At 51.0% G+C, this 20741-nt stretch overlaps 13 protein-coding genes and 1 non-coding gene across 14 annotated transcripts; 8 read left to right on the top strand and 6 right to left on the bottom strand.

Moving 5' to 3' along the window:
• Positions 1-464: 464 nt before the first annotated feature.
• On the bottom strand, positions 465-551 carry CC1G_20167. The gene has a single exon. It is a non-coding gene; the product is annotated as a tRNA-Pro (tRNA).
• Positions 552-652: 101 nt separating this feature from the next.
• CC1G_14993 (hypothetical protein) lies at positions 653-1425 on the top strand. The gene is made up of 2 exons (XM_002910616.1): positions 653-735; positions 806-1425. The coding sequence occupies exons 1-2, from the start codon at positions 664-666 to the stop codon at positions 1019-1021; spliced, it is 288 nt and encodes a 95-aa protein (XP_002910662.1). The 5' UTR covers positions 653-663; the 3' UTR covers positions 1022-1425.
• CC1G_14994 (hypothetical protein) lies at positions 1054-1269 on the top strand (the record flags this gene model as incomplete). Its single annotated transcript, XM_002910617.1, has 1 exon — positions 1054-1269. One exon carries the CDS (start codon positions 1054-1056, stop codon positions 1267-1269), a length of 216 nt encoding a protein of 71 aa, XP_002910663.1.
• Positions 1257-5378, bottom strand: CC1G_07190 (AGC/PKC protein kinase; the record flags this gene model as incomplete). Its single annotated transcript, XM_001835714.2, has 13 exons — positions 1257-1440; positions 1498-1617; positions 1674-1814; positions 1871-2059; positions 2110-2248; positions 2299-2538; positions 2592-2968; positions 3018-3665; positions 3722-3990; positions 4042-4641; positions 4695-5049; positions 5110-5316; positions 5367-5378. The coding sequence occupies 13 exons, from the start codon at positions 5376-5378 to the stop codon at positions 1417-1419; spliced, it is 3321 nt and encodes a 1106-aa protein (XP_001835766.2). The 3' UTR covers positions 1257-1416.
• A 219-nt stretch (positions 5379-5597) lies between these two features.
• Positions 5598-5876, top strand: CC1G_07189 (hypothetical protein; the record flags this gene model as incomplete). Its single annotated transcript, XM_001835713.2, has 1 exon — positions 5598-5876. The coding sequence occupies one exon, from the start codon at positions 5598-5600 to the stop codon at positions 5874-5876; it is 279 nt and encodes a 92-aa protein (XP_001835765.2).
• A 637-nt stretch (positions 5877-6513) lies between these two features.
• CC1G_07188 (hypothetical protein) lies at positions 6514-7560 on the top strand (the record flags this gene model as incomplete). The annotated part of the gene is made up of 1 exon (XM_001835712.1): positions 6514-7560. The coding sequence occupies one exon, from the start codon at positions 6514-6516 to the stop codon at positions 7558-7560; it is 1047 nt and encodes a 348-aa protein (XP_001835764.1).
• Positions 7561-7676: 116 nt separating this feature from the next.
• CC1G_07187 (hypothetical protein) lies at positions 7677-8780 on the top strand. The gene is made up of 4 exons (XM_001835711.2): positions 7677-7786; positions 7865-7948; positions 8004-8098; positions 8157-8780. The coding sequence occupies exons 1-4, from the start codon at positions 7751-7753 to the stop codon at positions 8446-8448; spliced, it is 507 nt and encodes a 168-aa protein (XP_001835763.2). The 5' UTR covers positions 7677-7750; the 3' UTR covers positions 8449-8780.
• A 269-nt stretch (positions 8781-9049) lies between these two features.
• Positions 9050-11349, top strand: CC1G_07186 (alpha DNA polymerase; the record flags this gene model as incomplete). Its single annotated transcript, XM_001835710.1, has 10 exons — positions 9050-9128; positions 9178-9594; positions 9645-9683; positions 9736-9824; positions 9874-10134; positions 10187-10378; positions 10431-10661; positions 10717-10919; positions 10970-11123; positions 11176-11349. 10 exons carry the CDS (start codon positions 9050-9052, stop codon positions 11347-11349), a joined length of 1839 nt encoding a protein of 612 aa, XP_001835762.1.
• On the bottom strand, positions 11316-12949 carry CC1G_07185 (CobW domain-containing protein; the record flags this gene model as incomplete). Its single annotated transcript, XM_001835709.2, has 8 exons — positions 11316-12039; positions 12094-12146; positions 12201-12310; positions 12362-12562; positions 12597-12606; positions 12661-12727; positions 12776-12871; positions 12924-12949. The coding sequence occupies 8 exons, from the start codon at positions 12947-12949 to the stop codon at positions 11412-11414; spliced, it is 1191 nt and encodes a 396-aa protein (XP_001835761.2). The 3' UTR covers positions 11316-11411.
• A 587-nt stretch (positions 12950-13536) lies between these two features.
• CC1G_07184 (serine/threonine/tyrosine-interacting protein) lies at positions 13537-14219 on the top strand (the record flags this gene model as incomplete). The annotated part of the gene is made up of 5 exons (XM_001835708.2): positions 13537-13592; positions 13656-13717; positions 13776-13915; positions 13972-14081; positions 14117-14219. 5 exons carry the CDS (start codon positions 13537-13539, stop codon positions 14217-14219), a joined length of 471 nt encoding a protein of 156 aa, XP_001835760.2.
• A 181-nt stretch (positions 14220-14400) lies between these two features.
• CC1G_07183 (UDP-galactose transporter) lies at positions 14401-15905 on the bottom strand (the record flags this gene model as incomplete). The annotated part of the gene is made up of 6 exons (XM_001835707.1): positions 14401-14459; positions 14541-14680; positions 14737-15664; positions 15721-15745; positions 15803-15842; positions 15892-15905. 6 exons carry the CDS (start codon positions 15903-15905, stop codon positions 14401-14403), a joined length of 1206 nt encoding a protein of 401 aa, XP_001835759.1.
• Positions 15906-16235: 330 nt separating this feature from the next.
• CC1G_07182 (hypothetical protein) lies at positions 16236-17624 on the bottom strand (the record flags this gene model as incomplete). Its single annotated transcript, XM_001835706.2, has 2 exons — positions 16236-16699; positions 16754-17624. 2 exons carry the CDS (start codon positions 17622-17624, stop codon positions 16236-16238), a joined length of 1335 nt encoding a protein of 444 aa, XP_001835758.2.
• A 314-nt stretch (positions 17625-17938) lies between these two features.
• On the bottom strand, positions 17939-18472 carry CC1G_14992 (hypothetical protein; the record flags this gene model as incomplete). The annotated part of the gene is made up of 3 exons (XM_002910615.1): positions 17939-18145; positions 18198-18242; positions 18293-18472. The coding sequence occupies 3 exons, from the start codon at positions 18470-18472 to the stop codon at positions 18098-18100; spliced, it is 273 nt and encodes a 90-aa protein (XP_002910661.1). The 3' UTR covers positions 17939-18097.
• A 616-nt stretch (positions 18473-19088) lies between these two features.
• On the top strand, positions 19089-20448 carry CC1G_07181 (hypothetical protein; the record flags this gene model as incomplete). The annotated part of the gene is made up of 6 exons (XM_001835705.2): positions 19089-19254; positions 19307-19407; positions 19474-19618; positions 19676-19947; positions 20008-20202; positions 20253-20448. 6 exons carry the CDS (start codon positions 19089-19091, stop codon positions 20364-20366), a joined length of 993 nt encoding a protein of 330 aa, XP_001835757.1. The 3' UTR covers positions 20367-20448.
• Positions 20449-20741: the final 293 nt, after the last annotated feature.

Raw genomic sequence — 20741 nt, 5'->3', positions numbered from 1 at the left:
ATCGAGGACACAAGATACTCTTGCCACTGTCACTCTGGGCCTTGTGGCGGACAGTGCCATGATCCTCTTATATGAGACCGTAACGAGTTGAATGGAAAAAGCAGCATTTCTTTCCTTCAACCTGCCAAGGACCTCAAGGACCCCGGCACTTGGAAACTTACATCGAGGCAACCTTTCCCTACGGCTCTATGCAGTCTGTCGGCAAAGGCTCATTCAATCGCACCGCAATGAGGACTCCTATTCGTCCTTGGCCTTTTCCAAAGTCAATATACGTCCCCAGACGCCCATTGATCATCCGCGGCGCTAGAGCCTAAAACTCCGTTATCCAAGTCCTGGAAATTCTCTAACCATGCATAACGCAAGGTCACAAGCGCCAGCCAAAGCTTCCACCCCCTCCCTCTGAATGCTAAGTAAACTCGAACATCAGGGGTGCAGAAAAACTGAGAGAAAAAGCGAAAAAATAAGGGCCTCACTGGGAGTTGAACCCAGGACCTCCTCGAATTAGGCAAGCAATACCCAAACGAGGAATCATACTACTAGACCATAAGGCCGCTGGTAAGGGATGCTCGGGTCTCCACTTTACCTCCCCCACGTACGTGGTGAAACTGACATCGGTAGTACCGCGCCTCTTGACTACAATCCACCACAACCACAACCGTCGAAATGGCGTACCACGAGGAAGAACCCACTTTCTTCGAACGAGAACGCGACAGACTTTCCAGAGAGATAACCTCTGTACGTTCTACCTTAGCTCCGCTCACAATCCCCACTATCCACGACAAGCTTATCTTCAAACTTCAACCAGGGTTTCGAAGATCTCTTATCATCCACCAACGTTCTCAACCGTAAACTCGAGGAGGTCCTGGGGATGACAAAGGAGTACCACACCATCGCCGCTCTGTGGCACAGCTTCCACGAGTTGATGAGGAATTCGGGTCAACTGAACGACGAGGAGGCGGAGCAGGTAGCCCCTGGTTTACCTGGGACGGGCGGGCATGTCGTGTCGAGCTCCAAGCAATGAAGAACTCTGCCATTGATGTTTCACGCGTTCGAATGCGCCGGCACCTGAAGGGCCTTACTCTCTGGGAACACGACGAGAGTCTGGGAACCAACCCTCCTGCAAGTGCCACAACCAAGGCGACCGCGCTCCAAATGTCCATCCACCAACGGCACCAGTCTGCTGCGGATTCCCAGGATAGTACGACACCTCAGATCGACAACAGAGACCAGAGACGGAAACGTCACATCCACGAGAGGGAAATGGTATAAATAGAAATCAGATGCCTCTGGGGCAAAGGGTGGTACATCCACAACAACGGGGGAGGAGGTAAACACTACTACAGACTGCATAAAGAAAAGTAGGCGATATAAAGATGCGAAACAATTGTCCTGTCCGTAATTCTTGCCATTCGTTCATTAGATATCCGCCCAACTCGCAACCTGACGAGATAGATCAAAGGTTAAGGGATTAATCAAGATACGGATAAACGAACTCACCCAAGAGAAACCGTTGAATTCGGCTTGGTCTCGCGAAGAGAGTTGACCGTGCACTGGGGTTAATGTTGGCTGTTCGCGTGTGAACTCTTCGTCGAAGTTGCTGGTATCGGCGCTTCCGCTCTGCAAGAAGGATCATCAGCAATGGATGTAGCACAGTCGAACCAAAGGCGACTCACGATTGTCGGGAAGTAGGGTGGAGGAATACGCTTGTGGAACACATCATCCCAGTTGACATCCTTGAAGAAAGGCTGTCTTTTGATTTCTTCGGCGTCCTCCTTTCCTGATCCGAGACGACGAGCAGGGTCCCTCGTCAACAGCTGTTTTACGGCGTAAGCGAAAATAAAAAGAAATGTTCAAATGAGAGAAAACGAACCTTTTGCAATATCGACACAGCGTCACGAGGCATGGTAATGGGATACAATGGCTCGTCTTCCAGGATTGCGTCGAAGATTTCATCTTCGTCGTCTCCTCGGAAGGGTGATTGACCCAACAACATTTCATAGGTCAATACACCAAACGCCCACCAGTCGACAGCTCGACCGTATCGTTGCTCAAGCAAAATCTAGGAAGCGATTAGAAAGGGACCTCTCGACAGCAACAATTGTGACCCACTTCGGGCGCCATGAACTCTGGAGTGCCACAGAAAGTGCTCGTCGTCTGACCATACCACATCTGTTCCTTGCAGAGACCGTAATCGGCAACCTTGACATGTCCGTCGAGAGTAAGCAGGATATTGTCGAGCTTGAGATCACTAGCTCGGGATTTAGCAACAAGTCATGCCAAATGAAGGAAGAAACACACCGATAGATGATGCCGTTTTGGTGGAAGTACTCCAAAGCCAACAGGACCTCCGATGCGTAGAACTTGGCCTGACGCAGCGAGAACTGCTTCCGCTGAATGTGCAGCATCAAGTCACCACCACTGACATATTCCATCACAAAGTATATCCGAGTTTCAGTCTGGAAGCACGAGTGAAGACCCAAAAGGAAGGGATGGCGCTCCTTTGCAGCGGTCAAGAAAACGCGCTTTTCGGAACGCGTGCTAGATATCGAGCAGTGAGCAGACGTCCGGCGACAAAGTCAGTTACCATTCACCTCTCAACTTCATCGTTGTCGATGATAAACTCCTTCTTCAAAACCTTGATCGCATATAGTCCATTCGTCTTTTTTTCCTCCGCCAACATGACCTTTCCGAAATTACCCTTTCCAAGGACTGCAAGGAAGTTGAAATCGTCCAATCCGACCTTCCGCTTCTTCGAGGGTTGACGCTGCGGCTGAGCCTGTATCATCTGTTGTTGGTGTTGGGGCGGGACCATGCCTTGCTGGGGGGCAGCTTGAGGCGGAGGGATGCGTTGAGGCTGGACATGAGGAGGCAGTCCAACGGGGGGTCGCTGTTGCTGGTACTGTTGCTGCTGAGGAACGGAAGGTAATGAAGGTTTCTCGGGGAGCCCTTGTGGCTGAGATCGAGGGCTCTGCTATCCGCCATGAGCCTCTGTTGATTTCCAAAGCAACGCAACTTACCGTATAGGGAGAGCCATATCCAGAGGCACTTGGGTCGTACGCTCCAGGCGGAGGTCGAGGTGGTGCTTGATGCTCCTGCTGATAAGGGACTGGTACTCGGGCCCCTGGAGGGCGAGGCGGCATCTGTTGGGTAGGAGGTGATCCATAAGGGGGAGATTGAGCAGGCGGAGGTGGCGATTGGGAATAGTAAGATCTATCCGGAGGTGGCCCGTAGGTCTGAGGAGCGGGCATTGGCATTTGTCGTCCAAATGGATCACTGGAAGGCAACTGTGCCGGGGGACCCGGTTCGTGCTGGGGTGGCCCTCCTAGAGTCATCTGGCCCAACCTGGCATCGAGGGAAGGCGTCGAAGTATGGAGCTGCTCGGGCTGGTGAGTGGGAGGGCGTCGTTGCTCGCGATCTTCGCGTCTTCGCTTGATATCCTGCATACTTCGGAGGAGTTCGTTCGCAACCTCCATCCTCATACCGCAGAAATCGGGAACCAAATGTGCGCAATTGGCGTGGCAAGTGATGTCGCATTCTGTGCAACGGCGGGCATTCTTGCGGCCAAAGGGAAGCATGTAGCCACAATGGCAACACCAGTTGGCACCGATATTGGTGATTGATTCGAATCGGTGAGGAATACGATGATTGATCTTATCCTCGTCCTCCTGCAGGTGAAGACATGATGAGCCGTTTCGTCTCATAATAATAGATAGACACCTACCCCTGTGCTTGACTTGGATATACATTTGGTGACCACTTTCTCATAGCATTTTTGGTGACAAGTGTACCGACAATCCTCGCATTGGTAACCGGCGGCATTGAGAAGGAAGTCGCCGCAGAATGCGCATTTCATCAGCTGGTAGAATTGGCGTTGGATGAACTTGTGGCCATTCATTTCGTGTACATCGCCCTTGCGCTTGCGGACGGCGCCTTGGCGCCCAAGGCCACCAAGCGGCGCATCGAAAGGACGCTTGCGGACATTTTCCTTAACTTAAACCTTTGTTAGGAAGGGGGCGATAGGGCGATGGTGAAGGAACTCACCGAAGTTGAGTTGAAGGGCAATTGCACCAGCTGGCTCGACCGAAAACCATGCCTCGATTCCTTCGGTATGACTAGCCCCATGACCGGAAGCAGAAAGGTTGTCTTGGAATGCGATAGGTGCGTTAATGTCGCCAGTAATGGGCTGGCTTGGGTGGTGGTGGATCCCGCCGGGTCCCATTGGACCATCCCCGTGCATCGCATTAGCTGTCACCCATCCTCCTTGACTTTCCTGACCAATCTTCTGCCGACGAAGGGCGTCAACAAGGTCAGTGATCTTGATCCATAGCAGGCCAATGGGGACTGCATGTGGCTCGCTGACTTGCTTGTCGTAAAGGACGATTTCGATTTCGTTGGCTTTTTCGACGGCGATCTCGAAATCTTCATTCCAGCGGTCCGTCCGCGAGGGATGCGATCGAGCCAATTGATTGCCTTCGGCCTTGATAGAGACATGTGTTTCGGTGACCTGCTTCGCTGATGAACGGAAGCGCGTGACAACCGGGGCATGGTCGAGCTCGCGAGCTCCCTTGACGGTGACATAGAGGGTACCAGAGAGAGGTTTCGCGCGCAATTTCTCTCGACGGTCGCCTTCGGTCCCAGTGTCTGATATGATGGGGTTTAATTAGAGAGGTGTGAACGATGAATTATACCCGAACCTTGCTCATCGTCTTCGGCTACATCGTCGAGTACATGAAGGTTTCGATAACGCTTCAATGCGGTTTCGAGGAGCTGAATCTTCTTGTCGCTCTCGATCCGCTTGGCCTCTGCGTCCGCTTTCGATTTCTTGTCGCCGTCAGCTTGGTACAATTTTGCCATCTTATCTATGCCGAGTTTGTATTGTTTTTCGACCTGGAGCTTGAATTCTAACTGGTGGAGAGTACGCGAGATTTTCCTGGGTGTGAACGGGGTATCAGCCTTGATGAGATCGAGGTTGGTATATTGCTTCCTCTGGGGTCGAGCGACGGTGCCGTCGGGGGAAAAGCCGCGCCCATCGAAATCCTTTGGTGGTACCTGTAAGGACAAAAGCAGTCAATTGGACACAGAGGCTTCTATCTGGCGTTGCATACATACTTGAGGCGTAGGCCCAGAGGGAAATCGTGAAGGATCACCTTGTTGCATTTGCTGTGCTTTCCGGGTCTGCAGCTCGCGAAGGACGCCCTCTAGATAGGCGAGACTGCGCTCTGTCTCTCTGACCTTTGCATCGTTGCGCTTGAGGACATCTTGGTTCGTCGTCGCCAGCCGCAGATGCTGGGTCGCCTCAAGAATCTTGCGCTCTGTCTGGATGCGCCGCCAAGTGTCCCCAATCTTCTGGTCGAGTTCATCCTGACGAAATCAGACATTCAATCGATTAGTCTCTAGGTCTGTATATGTGTGAGGCGTCGCGCCCCCTTACCATTGTGGTAGATGTTACTGAGCAGTCGCCGCTGGAGGCAGCGACGAGGAGGAAGAAAGATAGGGAACTGATTGATGTCCGTCGGCTCAGGTCAAGCGTGACTGAACCAAAACAGATTTGCTAAGACACTTAGCAGCAAAAATATCCTTCTTCCACTTCCTCCATTATGCCCATCCTAAAGGCTCGCTTGCGGGCTGTGTCTGACCTCTGCTCGCTGTCTCTAGACGTCCACCACAGACTGGCTCCATCCGGTCACGATCCTGCAGATTCCATCAAGAATATTGCCCGTTTGCCAAAGGATATTCCTGTATATGCGGCTCAGACTATCTTGATTTCTCTCTCGGGCTCTGTCAACAACGCTCAGGCTACTGTGGACGAACTCATTGCCTCTCGACTGTTTAAAAATATGAGAGATTACTTTGAAATGGCAACGATGCATGCATGATCCATTCCTATCTACGTCGCTAATGGGCTTCTCTAGAATCGGAACGAGCTGGTGCTTGACGACCTCGGACAGCCATACCCTGATGCATCCCGAAACGCCGTCTTGAGTCAGGTCGAATGCAGGACACCCTTTGAATACCGTACTGACGCAGATATGTACAGTGTCCCTGACACCACAGGCTGCTGCCCGCAACCCCCGTACGACAGTACCCCATCTGCGTCTACACGCCATCGACTTGGTCTGTTCTTGGAAAACGCAGATGTTGGAGGAAGACAAGCTCCACGATGATATGCAGACAGATTACCAACCCTTCTCTCGCAGCTGCGCACTCTCGTTTGTTACCGCATTCGATGCGCTGCTTACCCGTGCGGTGACTTGGCAGCTTGTTCGGTACACGAAAACGTTATCTTTACTACGACGCACATTCTCTGACGATCTTGAAGGCGGTATCCTCTTATTTTCGGCAACTGGAGCACGGTAACAAGGACATTTTCGGTCGTTAAATGCGCTCACATAGCCTTCAGCAACTCAATAAAGAAGAACCGTTTTTGCGGTCTATTTTCAAGTCGATCCGTTCCATTCAGGAGCGAACCCAAGAGGATCGTTTTCGAAAGAAGTGCAACCGGCTTCTCAAGGTATGTCTTCGCGCGGAGTTGTTTGTGAAGATGCTCAGCGTTGGCAGAGTATTACAAGGCAATCCCAGACCATCGTGGCAAATGCGTCTGGGGCCTTGAGTAGTGTAGATGGCGCACACGACGAGGCCAGCAGCCCAAGCCTTGGCACAGATGAAGCACTTTTGGTAATGCTGGAGCAGATATATCAACTTGGATTGTCCCGGAAAGCTTTCAAGGTGCTTGGGTTCCCCATTCTGTGCATCCTTCGGCTCACAACGCCACAGAGTACTTCTCGGGTGGCACGCGACGTTGGCAACGACGATGACATGATGGAACCCCCAGAGCCAGAAATGGTTGATGCATCGAATGGATTATCGGACGAAGAAATCCTTACGCATGTCTCAGATCCTGATATAGGTAAAGTCGCTCTTTACACCCATTTACGATGGTCACGAAACAGAAATTGCCCAGAAACGGCTCCTTTCGGCTTTGGAGACGGCCAGTCTCAGGAAAGCCAGCAATTGGACGAACCTCTTCGATGCGATAGCGATGACGAACAGGGTCATTTCTTTGTGTCGTCCGGCATGGAGACCCCTGAGGACTACATTCAGACGATGGAGGTCAATATAACTGAATTCGTCGATTTCGATTCGGATCTCGATGAAGACAGCATAAACGACCTCTCTTCTCCTCCGTCATGGGATCTCGTTCATTCCCAAGGTCTTCAGGATACTTCTGATGTGCCAATCTCTCGACTAAGCTCTCGGTCTTCTTCTGAAGCTTGCCTCTCTGACTTCTCTGGATCGGACCAAGAACTTCTCACCCCTCGCGACCCTGGGCCCGAGAAGGAGGAGGTATGGAGCGACCTGGAAGTTGGTTCTATCGCTGGAGATGTATTCGGTGACCCGTCAGGTCCCTATCACAATCTCGATCCCAACTGTTCTCTTGTGCAGAGACCTGATGATGAACGGGAAGACTGGCTGATGGACGATGATGGTTGGGAAGGACTTGATAGCGTAACGAGCATAGATAGAAGTTATGATTTGTACGAGGAGGATGATTTCTGGTAGTTCCAATGTATGGACATGGGCCGGTCGGCAAGTCACGAGGTCTGATGCCGATCGAGGCAAGTTCGAGGTCCGAGAAACAAACACGGTCGTTCCAAGGTGGACCATAGCTGGTCATCATCTCCACCACCTCAACGTTAACCAACCACACTGGCATTTGCGCGCTTCCCATCGTTCTCATAGCACAGGAAAAATGCACCCTGCGCAACGCAACAAGGTCGACATTAGCGTACGTCTCACCTCCCTCTCAATCCAAGATGACAGTCTCTAAATCGATACCGGCTTCCTTCCTTGTAACGACCAACAGAAACTTACTCCCCAGGAGCAACAGCTCTTTGCGAAGTATGGTAAGCTTCCGACGCATAAGAATGTTCTCATGAAGATGCAAAAGGTTAGTTCCGGACTTTAATTAGCCCGTATGTGTACTGGACTAACTGGTCGAGCAGGATCGAAAGTATTTCGATTCTGGTGATTATGCCCTTTCAAAGGCAGGAAAGGCTCCCCAGAGCACTGTCGGCACTGCCATCCCCAACCCAGAGAAGTGAGTGGACGCAACAACCATGGCACGCGGTCAGGGACTGATGATCACTTTGGAACAGTATCCCCCATGCATCTACGCCCGTCAACGGCCATGCCACTCACCCTATCTCTATTTCGCCCACGAACTCCATCAGCAAAGAGAGCGGCCTGGCCACGAGCCCAGTCACGACTTCCAATGTCGAAGACGATCAACCGGCTAACAAAGTGGCGGACGAGGCTGAGGAGTCGATAAAGCCCCAACATGATGCCGATGCAAAGATCGAGACCACCGCTACCACAACCGTCGATGTTACCCCAACGTCCACCACCGTCGTTGAGGAGGCTACCACAACCGCGACATTATCAAAGTAAATCGACGCCATCAGAACTCGGTTTTTGGTTTTGTCCTGCAACAACGCCCCCGCCGCTTCCACCGGCTTATTTTATTGGCTTTCTATATCTGTGTTGACCAAGCAAACGCATTCCAAGAGTATGTGGTAGGGTTCAACCTCGTTATAAACCGTATATGCATCATGGTGGTGAGATGTGGGTCCTGGACCGCTGGCCCTCATTGCGCAGTGTACTACACTCCATGCAGTGTGTGTTAGGATCCCCATCGCATCTACACTCCCCCATTTTTCGGAATCTTCACCATGTGTACTACCAGTTGATTAGACGATCGTCAGAGGATTGTTTCCTTTGATAATGTACTGCACTGTACTTGCTTCGAGTCTATATGTTGTACATAGCGCCCATATAACTTCATGTCGCTTTCTGTGACTTCATTCCAGCCCTTTCTAGCCCCTTTTTGTAGAGAGGCATGTACCCTTCTGAAACTGGCAACTCGAATGCCGAGGAAAGCGGAGCAAATTGGATGCACGTGAGGGATCTGATGGCAAACGCGTCTGAGAGAGTCGCGAAGCAGGCGCGTCTCTGCTTTCCAGAATCCACAGCGACGACGGGGACAGCACCAATGGACTCCAAACTCAGAAAGCTCATCGAGGCGACATACCCAGAGAGTGTAACATCAGACGAGGCCGTCGTGAATGAATGTGAGTAGACGAGGTTCAGACGGACGACGCAATCTCACCGGAAAATTAGGCGTGTCGATATGCAGCACCTACAACCTCGATCCCAGCGATCTCCAGTATAAACTGGAGGCAATGAACTACAAGGCCACCAATACACGCACCGAAATCCTTCCTATTACTCTGGAAACACTCCGAACATTCAGGACACAACTTCAACGGGGTTTAGCAAACGAGAGTATGAAGAGAGCACAACTCAAGGCGCGACCCGGGGCGACTGCGAGTGTGGATAGGTCAAGGTTGCCATCGCAGTTGATGAACCAGGCGAGGGCTATGGATATCGACCGACCAGGCCCTTCAAGCGCGTCATCGAGCTCCTCGCCCATGCAGGTGAAGAAGGAAGCAGCGGGAATAACGCTCTCGCTTGGTCCTACCCATGTCCTGTTTGAGGGTGCGAAGATGGACTCGGAGTCCAGGAAGGCGCGAGCGTGTGAGTTATGCTTGTCTGTATTCAAAAATATTTCACTAATTACCCAACAGATCGTTACATGTATGAGAAGATATCTGAGCGCAGCGAAGGTCTGGCAACACCATTCCCCGGCTTAAGACTCTTCTGACAATCCCACTTCAGTCTTAGACCAGATAATCGACGACTTTGCAGAGCTCATCCGCGACCACTATGACATCTCAGAATTAGCGGATCCGTCCTCAACTACAGAAGTACGATGATCTTCCACTAGCTTCGTTCGAAGGCTAATTTGATCTATAGGAAGAGGTGACTGTCGTTGGACGCATTGCACAGGACCCGGATGTCATGGCGCGATCTAAGCTGACAGAGTCCTCCATGGTGATCGAATCTTCAAGGATGCTATCGTCTGGCGCTCGAGTTCCCCTCCGTCTTGACCCCGCTATCCAAGTCAAAGGAGCTGTCCAAGGGTCTCGCGGCTATGGCCTCTTTCCCGGTCAAATTGTCGCGCTCCAGGGAAAGAACGGAGGAGGTGGATACTTCTACGCGACTACCATTCTAGCTGTGAGTCGCCCAGGCTTGGGGTTCTTATTCCGTGTTCATTGTTATGGCGCAGATCCCACCTCTAAAACCCTCTCCGACGAGTGATGGACTCATAGACCCCAAAGCCGACCCCGAGCTAGGGACCAAAACTTCGACAGTTTGCATTGCATGTGGACCGTACACCTCTGACACCGACCTGCTATACAAACCATGGCGGGTATTCCTTGACGACATCACACCCAAGAAGCCGAACGTTCTGATTCTGGTACGGATATCTCCACACCGGATTTTCAGATATACTCACCCATCCAAACTAGCTTGGCCCCTTCATTGATGCAGCTCATCCAAGGATCAAGAACGGGGAATCAGAAACATCACCACAAAGTATCTTCCAAGCTCGGTTCATAAACTCAATCAGGAAGTTCCTCAACGCCTCTCCTTCGAGTATCGTCATCTTCATACCTAGCATTCGGGATATGATTAGCGATCATTGCTCGTTCCCTCAGCCCGAATTCGAGCGTACGTTTGACGGTATTGCCGGGGATTCAGTGAGTTTTGGCGGATTATAGTCTCATTCCTTCGTAACGGTGGTTGCATTTTCAGCGAATCATTTTCCAACCTAACCCATGCCGGTTCAAGATCAACGATATCTCGTTTGGAGCGACCAGCGTCGATGTCCTGTTCCATCTGCGAAAGGAGGAGTACCTTAAAGTGGGATCACAGCTCCAGCCTATACCCGCACGAGAGGGTGATCTCGCTTCCGATCCCATGTCGAATTTGTGCAGACATTTGCTTGATCAACGGAGGTGCGTAGGCATGGTTGTTCTCCGTAGCTTCCACTAATGAGGCATGCCAGCTTCTACCCTATTTTCCCAGTACCAGAGGAACTGTCCCATGAGATCAATCTCGACGTCTCCCACCTGGACGGTGCTCGTATAATTGACGACGGAGAGATCGACTATGCTCCTGATGTTTTGATTGTCCCGAGTAGGCTGAGGAAGTTTGACAAGGTCTGTGGACTTGTTGCCCCGTCGGCACTGTTGCTTTAACCCCATGCTATAGGTTGTGAGCACAACACTCGCTATCAACCCGTCTTCAGTTTCCAAAGGATCGTATGTATTGCTGAACATCGGCAGCAAGAGCGGGCCTACGAACTTGCGGGAACGACTAAAAGCTGAACTTCAATCGATCGAGATCCCTGCTGCTGCACCAGTCAAAACGGAGCCGAGTGCTTGACCGCCAGTCTTGGATGTCCTTGGTATCTATGATACAATTTGTATTCTTTATCTATGCCTCTCTTATGAATTCAGCACCGTCTCAAGGCTACGACGGACATTATCATCCAGGCCCTTCCCAATCAATACGACCTTTCCAACGTCGGGGATTCCCATCGTCTGCGAGGGATCCAACTCGGATATGTCGTACATACTTCGAACGCCCTGAAGGATGTGGTGCACTCCATTAACAACAAATGTCCCCTTGCATCGGAGAACTTGCAGTGCCGGAGAGCCGTCGGCAGAGGAGGCGGAAGGAGATTCCTCTGGGATGTGGTTCTCCCAAAGTACCGCGCGCAACCATTCGTCAAACTTGTCCAATTGTGACTGGGTCAGGGGAGGGCAAGCGACTTGAAGACTTGAAATGCCCTTGATCTCGTAGTGGGTTGATTTCTTCTCCGGTTCGTCATGCTCGTGCTTGCAATCGGCTGTGTGGACGTGCCCAGGCTGAGTTGACGGCGAGAGCTCGGGCGGAGGACGGGAGAAGGCAGAGATTCCGAGGAGATGCTTCAAGTCGATCTGCCCCTGGATAGTGCGGTGGATTGGGGCTACTGGGTTGACTTTGTGGATGAGTTCCTCTGTTTCAGCCAGATGTTCGGGAGTTACGAGGTCCACTTTGTTGAGCAGGATGACGTCGGAGCCCGCTATCTGCCTGTGAAGGGCATTCAACACGACGTTCGCCCTCACTGGCGCAAGAGCCTCCTACCTTAGACTTTCACCGATGTTGATACCGTCGGATGAATGGTCTTCTTCCATTTGCTGTAGGGGGCGTCATTACAATTGATCAGGTAGAATATCCGTCCGCGCTCTTACCCGTTTTCCAAAGACCGCGTCGACGACGCAGATGACACCATCGAGAGTGATGTCACGCCCGAGTCCGGTCGCGTACTCTTCGTTGTGCCAGAACATGGACGCGATGGGACCTTCATAGTTGTTCCAGTCAGAGAGTATGGCTGAATCTCAGAGACACGCACCTGGATCGGCAAGACCTGTGGTCTCCAACAGGATATGATCAAAGGCACCCTTCTTCTCCATGAGCTTCTCCATGGCAGCGACTCCGCTATCCTTGATGCTGCAGCAAAGACACCCGTTGGCCAGTTCCAGGAACTCTTCAGAGGATGCTGACGGGTCGTCTGGAGAGGAGACATTGATAGCTTTGGCTATTGCTTGGTTAGCTTGTAAAAGATTACGGAAAGCGACGCGACGAACATTCAATGTCCTACTGAGACGATTGGTTTTAGCTGGGGAGCGTATTGATGAGGAAGAAACTTACTGCCGTGTCTCCAAACTCGTTCATGATAACAGCAATTCGATACCCATGGCGTTCAGTGAGAATGCGCCTGTAAACGTGGGTCAGCCAAGGACACCCGGGTGATCAGCGGACATACTTTAGGAGGGTCGACTTTCCAGCGCCCAAAAAGCCGCAGATGATAGTCAGAGGAACCACCTTGTCGGCAGGCTCCTCCTTGTGTTCAATCAGAGCTCTATTCTTTTATTAGAAACACTCGTCAGCGACTACAATTCGAGACTTCTTACGGGATCTCGTCTTCAAAATCGGACATTTTGGGAAGCGTCAAAAGGCAAAAGCTGGAAAAGGGGGAACAGCACCCTAATTTATGTCACGTGTCGGAGTCATTAAAGTGATTCGGCATTTCTGGAATCCAGACCTTTTGGACCTTGCTATTGACCAGCAGCCACACCGACCAACGAAGCAACGACGATAACCCTGGCTTTTGGACGGCATTTCGATGAACGGAACGCTTACAGACGAACAATTGCGCGCGGTCGTACAGGGCCCAGGAGACGTAGAATGGCGGTACGTTGACGCCCATCGTCTCCGCTGTCGCGTCGTCCTTTCTTTTGCCGTTGAATTTCCAAGAGACTAACAACATCCCTTTTGATTCTTTAGATATGAAATGCGCCGAGAATGTCAAGAAATCCTTCCAGGACTCTATTTAGGTCCCTTTGTCGCTTCCAAATCACTAGAAACCCTCCAGTCGCTGGGGATAACCCATATGTGAGCGGGATGACGCCTGTACTTGTTCTCAAGCCCGCCGATTCTTAGTGGCCATACCCCACCAGTGTTTGCATTCGTGATGCAAAGGAGGCCTTTTCAGTGAAGCCTCGTTTCCCCGGACAGTTCCACTACATGACTCTCGACGTGGAGGATAATGAGGAGCAGAACTTGATTCGAGTATTCCCTGGGTGCGTACATATCTTTCATGATCTGGGTCATAGCACAAACTGACATTACAACCATACCGACAGGGCAAAGAAGTTCATCGACGAGGCAATATCGGCGGGAGGCCGTGTTCTCGTGCATTGCAACGGTGCGGTCGCCACCTCTTACCGTCATCCGGAGATGGGTACTCATCTATTGCATTCCAGGTGGCATCAGCCTTTCACCATCCTTTGTGGTCATGTTCGTTATGCAGCACTACCAACTGTCATGGGAGGACGCGCTACACATGGTTCAAAATCGGCGTTATTGCATCTCACCTAATGGAGGTTTTCTGACACAAATTAAGGTTGGTCACCCCTTGGCCGTTCGAGATGACTGGATAGTTGACTGACGAGATTACAGGAGTACGAGGCAATCTACAGGGCGAACATAGCAGTACAATCCTATCCCCAAAACCGACCAGCTGTCCCTCGACGCAAGCGGTCGGACGACGACGACGATGAGGATGATCGGTATGTATTCTTTCACCTTCAACCTCAAGTAGTAGGCTCATGCGGTCCCACCTGCACAGACCGGATGATCGATCGAAACGCGCACTTGTTAAAAGCTATTCAGAAGAAATCGATCCAAATGCAATGGAGATTTCATAGTCGGCTTGACCGTCGTCCCTTATACCTGAGACCCAACATCATTTGCCCTTTTCCGCAGTTCTTTTTCACATCCATTGGCAGTTCAGTAATCGTACTCTTTGTTCTATTCTAGTAGGTAGTTGGACCCTCTGATATCATTATGCCAACACATTCCTTTGGTATACCCCTTGCTCTAATAGTATTACAACTGCTTTAGTCTGGCCTTCTCCTTCTCTTGGATAACCCGCTTCGCATGGACCTCTGGACGACACGAAGTCGAGAAAAATGTGCCGTCAGAGGTGTCTACAATGATGGTAGCGAAGCAATACTATATCCACACACCTTTCCTTTTCACAAATGCCTCAACCGAAATCCCTGCGAACACTACGGCGGCACCAAACCATTGACCAGCAGTCAGTTTGTGCTTGTATACAATGACCGATAGCAACATCGTAAAGAGTTTCCGTGTCAGTGTGATGGTCCTGAAGGGGTGAGATGCGGTCAGCTTGGTAAGATTTGTAGAAACGAAGTAACGTACACAAGGGTCAAAGATCCGAAATGTTGCAGGGTTTCGAAGATAAATAGTTGTCCGAGGGCGCCTGTGAAGGCGAATTGGGCGAGGGGAACCCAGATGGATGGATGAGTTTGGGCAAAGGCCAAGAAACCTCCCAGCTCAGTCTGTCCACTTGGAGAAGGGTGGATAACGGGGATGTGGGGAAGCGGGAGCACCGCAAGAACAGTGCTAATCGCCGTGCAGAACACGTTGATCCACAACATCATCTGTTGGCCCGTCACCTTGTGTCGACTGAAGATCTCGTCCTGGGTCGAATTGATCGCTCCATCTAGGGCCAAGTTAATCAAAAGATAAGTTATTCCGATAAGGTTTGCGTAGGGCGTTGTGTTGCTGTTGCCAGCGGAGACTTTGCCCTTCTTTTGGTCGCCGAGGTACATGAAGATGGTGATACCAGTAGTGACCATGCCTACGACGAGGTATTTGTGGGGAGCGAATTTGCGACGGTAGAGGAGGACGTTCATGATCATGACGGGAACGAGCTTGCAGGATTTGCCGAGGACCATGGCGGGGTAGGAAATATAGGAGAGGGCGGCGAATCCGAACGGTGCAGCGCAAGTAATCCACACTGAACATTGGAAGTATCGAAGCAGAAGCGCTTTAGCAGAGTATCGCACTTTGGGGTCTTCATGGCTCGCCTTCTTGTGGTGCGTCCGTGAAGGCGAAGAAGTGCTCCCGTTCTGCTTGGCCGAACCATTGGTCTGTGCTTTGGAAACGACCGCCTCCTTGTGTACCAACCCAACGCTCTCCGCCAGTGTTTCGCTCTTCTTTCTTCTTAGGAGAATATAAGCCAGAGCCGATAACGAACTTAGGGCACTCTGGAAGTTGCCCATGATCAAGGGTGACTTGAATTTATCTGAGCCGGTTCCGTCGATGCGTTCAAACGGAACAGATACTAGCGAAGACCCTGTCAGCAACATTGGAAATGAAATGGAATCGTGTACAACGCACGTCGTTCCTGGGCTATCGCCCATAGCTTTATATCCCATTATCAGCTTCCCGCCAACCATCCCGGCCATTAAACGAAACATACCAAGAACATTGCGTACACTCCGGCGACGCATGTTATCAACCTGAGCAGCAGTTTAGACCCAGCTCATTGTTGACAGCGAGAAGACATACCTTATAAACGACATTGTGGGTCAAGAAGAGCTTGAAATTCACCAAGAGGTGAATGCTGGTGGGCAATGACAAAAAACCAGTGCCGGTCTGTGCTGGCGATGGATCCGTCAACGTATATTTCCTCCGAGGCGCGTCCCAAATTAGTGGATGACGTGTCCGGGGAAACGTGGCGTCTTGGTCCGAAGGTCGTCCGAAGCCGTGGTATTTCTGTTCCACATCAGGAACCACGCTTTCCATTTTTGCAGTCGACTTGCATTGTACATATGCGACGGTCTACTATTAGTCTCGACACAAGACCAAATCCGCCGCCTTAGTTGAGCCTAGGTCTACTATGTACTTATATTTCAGGAACTCAGCTCTGTATCGGTAAAGTTGGAAAGAAGATCAAAATTGACACTGCTTAATGCAGCGACTGAAGGAAGAAGGTTCGTCCTGGCCTCCTCTAAACGTTCTGCAATGTTGTTGACACTGTCCTTACTAAGGCTCTGAGGAAAAACATCGCCAATGCATATTTTTACCACTCGAAGGCGAGGGAAATGCCCATCGGAAAAGACAGAGTCGAGATGCGCCCATGCATCGATGCTCAAGATCTCCACAACGCCTTCTTTCCGGAGGACGTTGAATTTCAGCGTAAACCGTTCCAGATCGGAACGGAAAAGGGTACGTAGAGTGGGACAGGTGCTGCAGAGGAGTACTTCTTTGAGCGTACGCGGGCGCACTCCGGATGTGTAGGAGAGGGACAGCGATTTGATTCGAGGGTTGCCGGTTAAGTCGATTGCGTCGAATGAGTGGGGAACGGATCCGTAAACTAATGTAAATCAGGGTAAGATAGAAATCTGGACAGGAAGGTTAAGGGGCTTACTCGTGCTTTCAGAGTGATACCTCCCACTGACATTAAGATCCTGCAATGACTCTCCCGCAGAACTGGCGATCTTCTCAACCGCGAATATGGAAGAGTTAGTCGCTTTGAGGTGTCGCAGAGCCCGGAACGCGTTGGGGTGAGCTGATATTGTTGATACCAAGCTCTGTTGCGGTCCCATGTCCACTTCCACAAGCTCGAGGGTAGACAAGTGGCTGGCGGAATGAACGTCTTCACCCGATGGGGCCAAGGAGGACTTGACCAGCTTTAGGGACCTGACCGCAGATGTGGGGGACAGTACGATCGATGCTGGTAAATGAAGGAAATTGTAGACATTGAGGGTGTGGAGAGTGGGCAACCGCAGTGTCGCCTCGAAGCCCGACCTCAGAGTTTCGGTGATCGCATCGAAGAAATCAGTGTCGCGGGCTCGGGGGAGTGATTCGAGCGAGAATTCATCGAGTCTATCAAGACCTTCGAGGATACGCGGGCCATATTGCAGCGTGTTCTTGGCGGGCATGTGTTCCCGCGGGGATAAGTACGTGCAGACAAAACCAATCTGCAAATGAAGACCCCGCACGAAGGTCGCAATGTCTGGCCTGAGCCCGAGCAATCTGGCAAACGACGCAAGTGTTCGGTTGTAATTACGCCCGCTCGATGAATTGTACTCGATGTCAGCGGTATCCAGATCGTGCATGCCAACGCGCTCAAAGGCTAGCGGTTGGAAGATGGACCTGAAGTGTCTGGAGACTAGTGTGCATTGACACAGTGTGCTGGTACTAGAACTTGTTTCCGAGTCATCGATGTGGCGCGCAATCTCCTCGATGATTTCAGGCGGCCAGTAAGCTGGTCCTGGGGAACATGCACTTGTGGCCATTCTGGAGGTAATGATGAGTACTTCTTATCATCGCCGACTGGAACGCAGACGTACATTGAAATTGCGAGGCGTGGAGGCTGCTAAAAACAGGGGCCAGAACTGGGCCAAAGCAACTGGCTGGCGATGGAGGGGGACTGATGGATGATAGGTCAGATAGAAAGGACCCGCCAGGCCTCCATATATCCAGAACTGCAATAGATATTATGGCATACCAATTCAACACGGATCAGGCCCAATGATGTCGAGTTGACTATTCAGAGCAACCTGAAACTTGACAAGAGGGAACACGAGGCACACACACATACACAGCACGAGGCGGCAAAGAAAGTGTTTTATTGGCATGTAACGATCCTCGCCCAATCTCTATATGAACAAGTTTCGAATAACGATGTCCTGCTTCTTGTCGACGAGAAACACGTCGTTCGTGGGTGGATGGCCTGGTGTATTTGATTTTCAAACAAGCCTGTAACAGGCTACCTGTGCCAAGCGGTCCCAAGGCTCGTATGCGTAGGTTTCCTCATCTATGACAAGTCAGAAACAGGAATGTATCGAAGTATAAAGCTGCAGAGCTACCTGGCTGATCGCCTTGCGGCACCAGGACTCTATGCCTACTTGTTGCTGGAGGAAACGTGAGTAGAAGGGTACACGATGAAGAACTAGAGGCTCACCATCGTAGCACCTGAGATTGCCGGGCAAAGGGGGATTGCATGGCTATGTAAACCACAGCATCCTGGTCGAACCAGGAATCGGGGCGTGGGGATTATGAAACCATCGTGTTTAGGGCAGGTTGATTCCCGGATCACCCCTATCCTCGCACAACAGGGCTTAGCTCTCTTCATGTCATTCATTTCGTACGTTTCTGGCGACCTATTCTCTGCACCAGCCGGGTCTATTCTGGTACATGCGTGCAACACAAAGGGCTCGTGGGGAGCAGGAATTGCACTCGCATTCAAACAGCGATTCCCAGATGCGTTCAAGGTTTACCGAGCCCATTGCCAGGAGAATGGAGATTCGCTCGCTGGGACGTGCTTGATCATAGACGGGGGAAGTCACTACATAGCGTGTCTATTTACATCCAGGGCTTATGGAAGAAACAAGGATAGTCCAGAGCAGATCCTCACAGCGACAGACAGCGCGCTAAGGGACCTCATGGCTCAGAACACAGATGCCAATCTGGAATTGCATGCTTGGTGAGATCATCCATTGTACTCGAGTATCACAGGTTCATTCTTACTCACTCTTGTAGTCGATTTAACTCTGGAAATTTTGGAGTTCCTTGGGAATCTACTGAAGCCATTATCGAGAGACTTGGAATCCCAATGACCGTGTACACACCAGTTGAATAGGGGCCATATTTCCTTGTACATTGTTTTGTCCGGCGGCTATTGCACAACACGGCACGCCAAGGAAGTTGTATTCCCATCTTTCCAACCTGTAACCACTGTAATCAATACCGGCTAGAAAATGTCAATACCAAGTCCTCAAGCAGATGGTCTCTGTCTCCAGTTCCCAGAGAACCTTGGTCAACGCCAGAATCTGCCATTCGAAGAGGCACTCAACTTCCTCTCAAAGGGCTACCAAGCCGCCCACAACGTTCCGTTTCAATGGCGGTACATCGACAAACCACCCGGTACGCGTTTCCGCAATCCAGGCCTTGACAAGCGTCTAATCAATTGATGTAGAGGGACAAATCGCACTGCTATTCTTGACATCCCAATTTCCAAACGATGGAATCAGGTACCAAGAACAAGAGGTGGTCTATTCGATGAATGCAGGAGGCCGCGTGAGTTTCCAGATGTTCGTTCATGCATGGTGTTTAACATCTTGAGTTCGCTTTATCCACTTCCAGGAACTAGAAGTCGTGGAGGCAAAGTCTGGATTTATCCCAGGTTCTCAAGACCAGAGCGCGTGGCGAGTGCGGCGAAGATATCGTCTCATCAGAGGTGGTCATCCCTCGCTCGTCCTTGTGCATTATACACGACAGTCTCCTACGCGTGCGTTCCGCATCCTTTCTTGACGGAACAATTCATTGAACCTTCGCTTTAAACCAGCTATCATTCCAGCGCTCCTGGACCGACCAGTTCGAGTGTACCCGCTCCGGCCAGTCACAGAACCTCCAGTATACGTTCTAGGCGACAAACAAGGCCAGAAAGTGTTCGCACAAGGCTCAGGCATGCCACCAGGACCTCCAGGACCCGGGTTCGCCCACCCTGCACAAGCCGCACTTCTCAACCAGAATCGAGCATTTGAACAGTTGGATCGGAGACATGAACGAGAGAGGGAGAAGGAGAGGGCTCACCAGCGGAATATCAGCGCTCCAGGGGTGCGTGTCCAACTCATCTCGCACCTATTCCCTACTTTGACCCGATGCTTTCTATCATAGCGTCATGTGGACGACCAGTCAGACGATGAAGTAGACCAGATCTCGACACGGGCTCTCGCGCTCGCCCGGTACAAGAGGAACCACGAACTCATGGAGGAAGTATTCCGACAAGCTGCTTTTGGAGACAAGGCGGATACTACTCCGCAGAAGAGCCCATATTCTATCTTCAACAAGGAGGATTTGGAACGGCGCACCGTGAGTGGTTCTGGCGTTGCATTTGGTATTCTCAACTCATGTCTGGGTAGGCTCAGCTTCAGGCGGATATCGAGCGTCTCCAGCAAAAATCGGAGGAGCGTAAACCGCAACAGCAGGAAATATCAACGGACTCTATCGATACCTCCATGGAACGTTCAACCTAACATGGATCCGTTGCGCCTCGTGTATATTATCTTTTTCTTGTCGCTCCTTGTCCTCGACATTTCTATTTGACATCTTTCAGACATCCAGCTAGGCGTTCGTGAAAAACGGATGGCATTTGGGACCACAAGTGAATACTGAACAGGAATGAAGGGAAAGACGTATTGCTACAACATGAGGGTATCCCGATTGTTTTTGGAAAAGTACCAATGCACGAACTCGGAACCAACCAACATAGAGTACAGAATGAACGGCAGACCAGGAAAAGACCAACTTCAGATGACTCAAGAAGAAAGCCTAGTAACCAGAAGAAATGAGAAGATGCGGAAAGGAGGAAAAGGGTTTTAAAAGCGGAACCTAGGTTAGTAAAGTGCTAA

This window comes from Coprinopsis cinerea (assembly GCF_000182895.1).
Source record: "Coprinopsis cinerea okayama7#130 chromosome 8 map unlocalized cont3.8, whole genome shotgun sequence".
NCBI classification, from domain to species: Eukaryota; Fungi; Basidiomycota; class Agaricomycetes; order Agaricales; family Psathyrellaceae; genus Coprinopsis; species Coprinopsis cinerea.
This window is presented reverse-complemented; position numbering and strand designations above follow the sequence as displayed.